The sequence below is a fragment of the Myotis davidii genome, unplaced genomic scaffold, assembly GCF_000327345.1.
Source record: "Myotis davidii unplaced genomic scaffold, ASM32734v1 scaffold96, whole genome shotgun sequence".
Taxonomy (NCBI): Eukaryota; Metazoa; Chordata; class Mammalia; order Chiroptera; family Vespertilionidae; genus Myotis; species Myotis davidii.
This window is the reverse complement of record NW_006289416.1, coordinates 3,170,999-3,180,674: the sequence shown is the minus strand read 5'-3', so window position 1 is coordinate 3,180,674 and position 9,676 is coordinate 3,170,999. Positions and strand designations below refer to the sequence as shown.

Here is a 9,676-nt window from a genome sequence, read left to right as displayed (position 1 = left end):
GGCCCAGGATGTGCTGACTGTGTCCTGGGGCAGAGGTCTCTGAGACTGTTTCTTTTTTTTTTTTCTAAATATTATTTTAATGATTTTTTACAGAGAGGAAGGGAGAGGTATAGAGAGTTAGAAACATCCATGAGAGAGAAACATGAATCAGCTGCGTCCTGCACACCCCCTACTGGGGATGATCCCACAATCAAGGTACATGCCCTTGACCAGAATCAAACCTGGGACTCTTCAGGCCACAGGCCAACGCTGTAGCCACTGAGCCAAACTGGTCAGGGCTAAAAATTTTTTTTATTAAATTTACTGTTAAATTCTTTAGGTAAGACTGATAGTTTTGTCTTTTTTACTCCATTTCTTTTGGCAAGTATGATATGATGTCTGCTGGTAATTGTTAGTTATAACATGTCTATTTTGTTGTTATTTGCTTAGCCTTAGAAGTTTTGGACATTTAAACTGAGAAATACTGCCTACTAAGTTTTTAACCTGCTAATGCAGTTTATTTTTGTTTTAAAATCTATAGCAATAAAGTATATGTTTTCCATGTAAATTTGAGTTCTTTCTTAAAATTTGATTTTACTGAATCATCTTTTAGAGTGATGGACTGGCTTATATTAATAAATAGCTCTTAAAAACTTAACAATGTGCCCGACTGGCATGGCTCAGTGATTGAGCATCAACCTATGAACCAAAAGGTCATGGTTCAATTCTCAGTCAGGGCACATGCCTGGGTTGTGGGCTCCAACCCTAGTGTGGGGCATGCAGGAGGCAGCCGATAAATGATTCTCTCTCATCTGTCCCTCTCCCTTCCTCTCTGAAATCAATAAAAATATATATTTTTTAAAAACCTTAACAATATGTTCAATGATGTAATTGAGTAGGTTCATTATTTTCCATCACTTCTTTCTGTGGTGCCTAGGAAGAAATTCTTGATTACTTTAAAGAGCATGAATGCTAAGGTTTTATTTTTGTTTTTACATTCGCTGCAAAATTTGTCTTTTTGGGGCAACTTGTTATATGTGCTTTCTTTTATTATCTATATGTATTTTTTGCCCTTATGGTATAAATGTTTACAGTCATTTGAACATGTACTGTATTCTAGACATTTGCTAACTGGAATTACAGAAGTAAATAGGGACATTGTATTTGTCTTCTAGAAGCTCACAGATTAATGAAGTGTAGATTGTTCAGTGTCTAGATTTATACCATGATTAGGTTCCTGAAAAGCAATACGTACATATAAAAAATATTTTAACTGAATTTTACAGATATGTATTCCCTTAATTTTTAAAAACTGATTCTTGTCTTTTGACATATCACATTCATTTGAATATTAAACAGTAAAGGAAGAATTATATACAGTTGACCCTTGACCAATGCAGGGATTAGGGTCATCGACCCTGTACAATTAAAAATTCACATTTAATTTTGACTACCCAAAAACTTAACTAATAGTCACCTGTTAAGAGAAAGCCTCACCAATAACATGTTAATTATCACATATTTTGTATGTCACATGTATTATATACTCTATTCCAATAAAGTAAGCTAGAGAAAATAAAATGTTACTAAGAAAATCATAATGATAAAATTACATTTATAGTATTTATTCTTAATATTGCATAAAGCCCAGGTTGTTGAGGCTTAAGTGTAATAAACACGTTTGTTTAAAAATAAAACACTAAAGCCCTGGCCAGGTAGCTCACTCAGTTGGTTAGAGTGGCATCCTGATAGGCCAAGGTTAGGGATTTGATCCCTGGTCAAGGAAATATTCCTGAATTGTGAGTCTGTGAAGTGGCTTATCTTGTTTAGAATTTAATCTTTAATGGGCCTCCTGTTGTTTTTTTTGTTTTGTTTTTTTAAAATATATTGATTTTTTTACAGAGAGGAAGGGAGAGGGATAGAGAGTCAGAAACATCGATGAGAGAGAAGCATCGATCAGCTGCCTCCTGCGCACCCCACACTGGGGATGTGCCTGCAACTAAGGTACATGCCCTTGACTGGAATCGAACCTGAGACCCTTCAGTCCCCAGGCCGACGCTCTATCCAGTGAGCCAAACCAGTCAGGGCGGGCCTCCTGTTTTTTTTAAGAATCCCTTGTTCCCCTCCTGTTGCTGAAGCACATCCTTCCTGTTTCTTAAGAAAGGGTACATGTGAGATAAAAGTATTGCTCTGAAAATATCTTTTTTTCTACTTTGATACTTGATTGAATTGAATAATGGGAACTGTTTCTGTCAAAATTATGTAAGAAGTAGAGGCCCGGTGCACAAAAAGTCCCTCAGCCTGGCCTGTGCCCTCTCGCAGTCTGGGACCCCTCGGGAGATAATGACCTGAGGGTTTAGGCCTGCTCCCGGGTGGCAGAGGGCAGGCCCAATCCCTAGGTGCAGCCCCTGGTCGGGCTCAGAGCAGGGCTGATTGGGGAGGTGGGGCGCCACCCCTGTCATGCACAGAGCAGGGCAGATCGGAAGGTGGCGATGCCACCCTCGGTCATGCTCAGGGTAGGGCTGATTGGGGTGTTGGGGCACTGCCCCCTGTCACACTCAAGGCAGGGTCGATAGGGAGGTTGCGGCGCCATCCCCTGTCACACAGAGAGCAGGGCCGTCAGGTGGTTGGGGCTTTCAGCCAGCCGGCACCTCAGAGCTGGAGTGAGCAGGAGCGCAACAGTATTACAATTATAGAACCCAAACAAACCAAATACCTGCTTTCAGCAGCCGAGAACTCAGAGCTGGAGCCGAAGTCTCAGAGCTAAAGCTGGTTCTCAGTTCCAGTGACAGCCATGGAAGGTAAATAAATCCAAGAATAAAAGAAAAAAAGGAGAGGCACCTGGGACCTCAGAGCTGGAGCCAAGCCTCAGAGCTATGGCTGGCCCAGAATTAAAAAAAAGAAAAAAAGGACAGGTTGGGAGCTGCACTCACCCACCAGCCTGAAAATGGCCCTCAGCCCCTTACCCAGACTGTCCAGGCACCCCAGTGAGGACCACCACCCTGTGGGGGTGTGACCAGCTGCAAACAGCCATCATCCCCTCATCCAGGCTGGCCAGGCACCCCAGTGGGGACCCTCACCCTGAAAGCAGTTATCTGGTTTGTTTGGGTTCTATAATCGAAACACTGTTTCAACTCCAGCTCTGAGATCCCGGCTGGCCGAAAGCTGGTTTCTGGGGTTTTGTTTAGCTTCTATATTTGTAACAATGTTTCTCTATTATTAGATAGGATTCCTCCATTTCTGCCTTTGAACTTTCACTCTTGCTAATAAATTTAAACTTGGTTAGGTTTCCTTTTTATCTTTCCTGTGTATTCTCTCTGGGCACTTATAGGATCTACTTTTTATTCTTAACAGGGCAAAATTCTATAGTGATACATGTCTGTTTAGGTCTCTTCATTATCTGAAGTACTTCATTCTCTACTTTCCATCATCACTGTTTTCTCTTACTGGCATTCTTATTTATTTGATATTGAGCCTTCCAGACTGCTTCTCTGATTTTCCTAATTTTTCTATTTTTTTAAATTTCTGACAGATTTTTCTCAACTTTGTAACTTTTCCATTGAATTTTTTCTTCCTGCTATACTTTTTTAAAAATATATATTTTATTGATTTTTTTACAGAGAGGAAGGGAGAGGGATAGAAACATCAACGAAAGAGAAACATCGATCAGCTGTCTCCTACACAGTCCCTACTGGGGATGTGCCCCCAACCAAGGTACATGCCCTTGACTGGAATCGAACCTGGGACCCTTGTGTCCACAGGCCAACGCTCTATCCACTGAGCCAAACCGGTTAGGGCTCTGCTATACTTTTAATTTCTGAGAGTTCTTCCTGGTTTTCTGAATGTTCTTTTGTAGATCTTCTTTTTGTTTTATGAATATAAAACTTTTTTTCACTGACAAATTATAGTTTTTAAGAATACTTTACATAGATAATCTCTTTTGTTTCCAACTTTGTTGCTCATGTTGACTTTTTATCTCATTACTCAGATATCTGGTAATTATTGGTCATCCTATATAATAAAAGGCTAATATGCCAATCATCCGAACGGCTATGATGTGCACTGACCACCAGGGGGCAGATGCTTAACGCAGGAGTGCCACTCAGCCAGCAGCCAGGCTCATGGCTGGCCAGTGCAGCTGTGGTAGCAAGAGTCTCTCCTGTCTCCATGGCAGCACTAAAGATGTTTGACTGCCAGCTTAGGCCCGCTCCCTGCCTAAGCCTTCAGTCGGACATCTCCCAAGGGCTCCGGGACTGCGAGAGGGCACAGGCTGGGCTGAGGGACCCTCCTGAATGCATGAATTTCATGCACTGGGCCTCTAGTCTTCTTATAATTGAGTGGGGAACTAAAATGCAGATGGAGTGTGGGAGATGCTGATGACTATGAACTCCACTATAGAATTATCTGCCTGTTACACTTTCTTGGAGAGAAATCCTGTTGTCAGTATTTTTAAGTCTTTTCATTTTTCTTGGGCTTGGCTGTTTTCTCAAAGAAAATTCTTTAGTCTCTTGCTTTGAGAGGAATGGTTTAGCACTCCAGGTTCATAACCCGTCTAGTTACAAGGCTGGGATAAGAATGGGGATGGGAAGGTCTCAGCGTCTATATGCATTTATTCAGGATTACCCTTCTATTCTTTTTATTATTTTACTCTGTCCTTCAATTTATGTGCTTTCCCCTGGTTCAGAGACTCTGCTTTAGCCTTTTTCAAAGATTAATCTTTTAGTCATCTGACAGAGGCAGAGAGGGGAGATCTGGGGATGTTGATTTCCCTCTCTCTCTCTCTCTCTCTCTCTCTAATCTATCATTATTTTGCCTTTCTCTTTTTAAACCACTTTTAGAGGTAACTAGTACACCAATTCCTGAATGATACCTGGGCATTCTGTGGTATAGATTGGTTTCTGGCTTTTTCCATTGCTGTTTTAGGGTTCAAGTTATTTTTAGACTACTAGGTCACTTGCTACTGTGTTCTAGTAAGTTTTGTTGTCCTTATCTCTTCTTCCTTTCCTCCCTTTTTAAATCTTTGTCTTTAACAGTAAATTAAAGAAATCTCTTTGTTGGCACATTCGTAAGGTTTTATGAGATAGTGCAAATATATGTGTGCCTTTAATGTGTCATCTTCCCAAAGAAGTTTATCTCATATACTACTGTGTGTCTTTTTTCAAGCAAAGCATGTTGTTTAATTTTTGCAATTTATTCAGAAATACTTGTAAATATTTAAATTCCATTCTTCGGAAAAAATTAGCTTTTTCTTCATCATGTTGTACTTTTTCTTTATTTTTCCACCTTACCCCTTGACAATAAAATGTTTACACTCTAAGGATCTACACATGTCCAAAGGTGATTTAGAAATCAGATTGCCCATCGTAGTAGATTAGGGATCTCAGTATATATTTTAACAATATTACATCTTTATAAGACTATACTTGATTTTTTTTTTTTTACTTTATTTAAATTTGCCATTCAGTTATAGGTGCCAAAAATTCTCTGAAATTCCATTGGGTAAAAAGTTTTTTGTTTTTTTAAAATATGTTTTAATTTTTTTTTTATAGAGAGAGAGGAAGGGAGAGGCATAGACAGATGGAAACAACCATGAGAGAGAAACATCAGTGTCTGCCTCCTGCATGCCTGCTGCTGGGAATTGAGCCCACAACCCAGGCATGTGCCCTGACTGGGAATTGAACTGGGACCTCTTGGTTCATTAGTTGATGCTCAACCACTGAAACACAACTGTCTGGGCAAGGGTGAAAGATTTGAAAGAATCTATGCAAAAGCTGAAGAAATGCTTAACCCTGGCCTATTTGTATTATTTTTTCTTCTTAGACGTATATCCATAGTCTAGCATTTGCTTATTTTCCTACCTTGTATCTTTACTAATTCATTATATGAAATTTTACAGTATGTCTACCATTTGCAGTGTTTGGCTTATTGGTATCATTTATCAGTACTTGTTAGATCATTTTTCTATGGAAAAAAAAATTCATAGGAATTTGCTTTTTTGTTTAGTTATTCCTTTTTAAAAAATACTATTTTATTTAAAAAATGAATTAAACTTGTGAATGGCATATGAGAAAACAGAACACATTTGCAGCTTATTTGTAGATAATAGGGGGTAAGTTACATAATAATTTGTTTTTTCCAGTGGTTTATCTTTACAATATGAAGAAATAACCAAGGGACCAAATTGTATAATTCGAGGTGTTACAGCTAAGGGCTCTGTAAATTCTTGTCAAGGCAAGGTAAGCATTGATATAAATGTTGCAGTTGTAAAAATGAAATTGTAAATTTAAAATTGAATAACTTATTTTGTAAAAATGTGATAGTAATGTTGGCTTCTTAGGAATTAATCAGGATCATGTCACTTACTTGCCATGTATATCTCTAAGAAATACCTGCATGTTTGCTACTGTTATTTTTGTTAAACATTGATTAATTCAATATTTTTCAACTGTCTTCATCATCTTTATTTCAGTCTTTTCACATTCAAGGTCATTTTTCAATACAGTTATTCAGTACTGTATTGTTTCTCTTTTTTAAAATTTTCATTTACACTTTACTTTCAATATTACTTTGTATTGGTTTTCAGTATACTGCATAGTGGTTAGAGAATCATATACTTTACAAAGTGATTCCCCCAGTATTTCCATTATTCCTTTTTCTCTCGCTTTTTCCATCAATTTTTGAATTCTTAGAACAGAAACAAATATATGAGAAACTTTAGCTCACTACTGTAAACATAATGGGTTTGGTATTTGGATAAAGAAAAGTGTGTTTATAGAAGAGTTAAAAGATAGAATACAGAGTTCACATACTCTTCATCTAGCTTTCTCTATTAATATCTTACATAACCATTCTATATTTATCCACACTAAGAAATGAACATTGATACAATACTATTGACAACACTATGGACTATTATTTACATTTTGCCAGTTTTTTTCACTAGTATTTTTTTCTATTCCAGGATCTAATCCAGAAAACTCTGTTCAATTTGTAGATTTTTGTTTTTTCCACTTGACTATTGTCCTACATTTTTGTATATGTCAAACCTGAATTTGGTCATTACTCAGAGGTTATACCTTATAAATCTGAAATTATAGTCTGTAAAGAAGCAGTATGACAATTCTTTTACATGTATCTTCTATATATACATAAATATATAATTACATATAATTTTAATATAAAATTGCCAAGTAGACTTCTATAATGGTATGAAAATAAAAAGGAAAAATAAATCAGAATTGAGGTAATAAAATACTTAAGTATTTATGTAAGACTTGGATTTGTTTAAATTTTTTTCAACAGAATTTTAATCTGAAGGTTATTCTTCCGGGTTTTAAAGAAGACTCACAGATTTTGAAAATTAGATTACTACCAGGTAATATTATTTTAAGAAATATCCCTAAGTTTACTTTTTAAATAATATTCTTATGATAATGTGTAATAATATCTTTTGGTGTGATAATTATATAAGTCTTGAAAAGACATATGAAGGTCAAACATAGCACTGACAGAAATGAACAGTAAAAAACAGGAAAACCTTGAGGAAGACTTTAGAGACATTCTAAAAATAACTTTGGAAGGAAAATTTGAATATTGAAAATGTATTTGGGAACCATTTCTAGGGCTATACTTACATTTCTAGGCTTATATTACAACTGGATCAGTCTTTTACCCCTTCTAATACAACTATGACTACTTCGTATTTTAAGAAAAAAAGTTTCTCATGTACTTAAGTTGTCAATTTGAAAATGAAGTTACATTAAAGTTTCATAGGGTAGAATTTGCTGGCTAATTTGAGGAACAGCCTATTTTAGAAATTCACAGACGCAACCCTTCTGGGTTTGAATTTAAACTGACACCTCTGATGAGCTAGGTAAATTTGTATGTGTCAGTTTCTTCATGTGTAAAGTGAGAATATTTATTTTCAGAGTTGTCAGGATTAAATGAGTTAATATGGGCAACTCTTTTTTAAAAAATATATTTTACTGATTTTTTACAGAGAGGAACTGAGAGAGATAGAGAGTTAGAAACATTGATCAGCTGCCTCCTGCACACCCCCTACTGGGGATGTGCCCACAACCAAGGTACATGCCCTTGACCGGAATCGAACCTGGGACCCTTGAGTCCGCAGGCCGACGCTCTATCCACTGAGCCAAACCGGTTACAGCAATATGGGCAAGTCTTACTCTGCAGTTCCTTGGTAACTGAATGGAAGACACAGTTTCAATATGCATGCGTTCTCTAAGTGAACTGCATGTGTTTGTAAAATAACTAGAACAGTGCTTGACATGGAAGCTTTAGCTCTGATATTAACAATACCATGATTATATCTTTATATATGACTTTTTGTACTAGTTTTGAGTGAAAAGAAACATTGGCTATTTTATTACCTTTATAAATTCCAGTAGTTTGAGGTTTCCCTCAATCATGAATTGATAAAAATTGGCACCTTAGAGTATAGAAAAACCAAGATGGCAGCATAAGTAAACACCAGAAATTGCTGCCTCGCACAACCACTTCAAAAATACACCTAAAAGACAAAACGGACATCATCCAGAACCACAGGAAGGCTGGCTGAGTGGAAATTCTACAACTAGAAGGAAAGAGAAAAGCACACTGAGACTCAGAGGAGGTGTGGAAGTAAAGTGCAGAGGTACGGAGGCGCACACGGAAAGTGCTGGCAACGGAGGACGTGGTTGTCTTTTTTCAGTCGGGAGGGAGTCACAAGCTCCCAACTGCTCTGAACTCCAGTTCCGGGCGAGTCTCTGGAGATCCAGACTCATATGGGGAGAAACTGGACTGTCTGGCATCAGTCGGAACTCCAGGGCGGCTTTCTTTCAGAGGTGCTTGCACCAATTATCGGGATACTGAGATGCGGGGCCTCTTAGGGTAGGACTGAGGATCGGCCATAGCTGTTAGCCCCGCCCTGTTGATTTCCTGAGACCCCGCCCCACCCAAGCCTGTGCGCAGAGGCTTTTGCATATGAAAGGCCTGGCCCTTTGCAATCTGAAAATTACCTAACAAGCTGCAGCTGGGTCAGAGAGACCCAGAACTTCCAAAAGAAGGCCCAGGGCCCCACAGCAGCTGCATTGCCTCACAGCTGGGCCTCATCTGGGCACCTCCAAATTCTAAACAAAGAAGAGGAATCTGCAGATCTCTCCATAGCTCCTGCTAGGTAGTCTCAGGCAGAGGTTAAATTAGCACCTCCTTAGAGATCCAAGAGCCAGTGTACTCAGTGGTCAGAGTGGGACCATTCAGATTACAACTCCTCAGATCCATAAGGGACGCAGGCAGGGGGCAGACTCAGTGAGCATCAAAGCCCCACTGAAGCAAGTCTTACCCCAGAGGGGTGTCTCCAGCACAGAAGTTCTCCCACTGTAGACACAGCTGATTATCACAGCCAATTTGCCTGGAGGTCAATTCCTCCCAGTGATACCTACAACAATCAAGGCTTAACTATAACAAGACTGTACACGCAGCCCACAAAGGGGTTCACCAAGAGTTTCCACCTCAGGTAATTGGGGAGGCTGAGCCACTGGGCCCTATAGGACACCTAGCACAGAAAGCCACTCTATCAACACAGGGAAGCATAAAAAATGCTGAGCCAAAGAAACGTCACAAATGACATAAATGGAGGAAAGCAGACTACTGGATATAGAGTTCAAAACCACACCCATAAGGTTTTTCAAGAATTTTC

The 9,676-nt window shown here is 38.6% G+C and overlaps 1 protein-coding gene across 1 annotated transcript in view; it reads left to right on the top strand.

Moving 5' to 3' along the window:
- Positions 1-9,676, top strand: part of SMCHD1 (structural maintenance of chromosomes flexible hinge domain containing 1) — a 132,474-nt gene that overhangs the window by 51,316 nt on the left and 71,482 nt on the right. The window contains exons 18-19 of the mRNA XM_015562675.1: positions 6,111-6,215; positions 7,282-7,354. Of these exons, the coding sequence (XP_015418161.1) occupies positions 6,111-6,215; positions 7,282-7,354 (178 nt within the window). The remainder of the gene's footprint in view (positions 1-6,110; positions 6,216-7,281; positions 7,355-9,676) is intronic.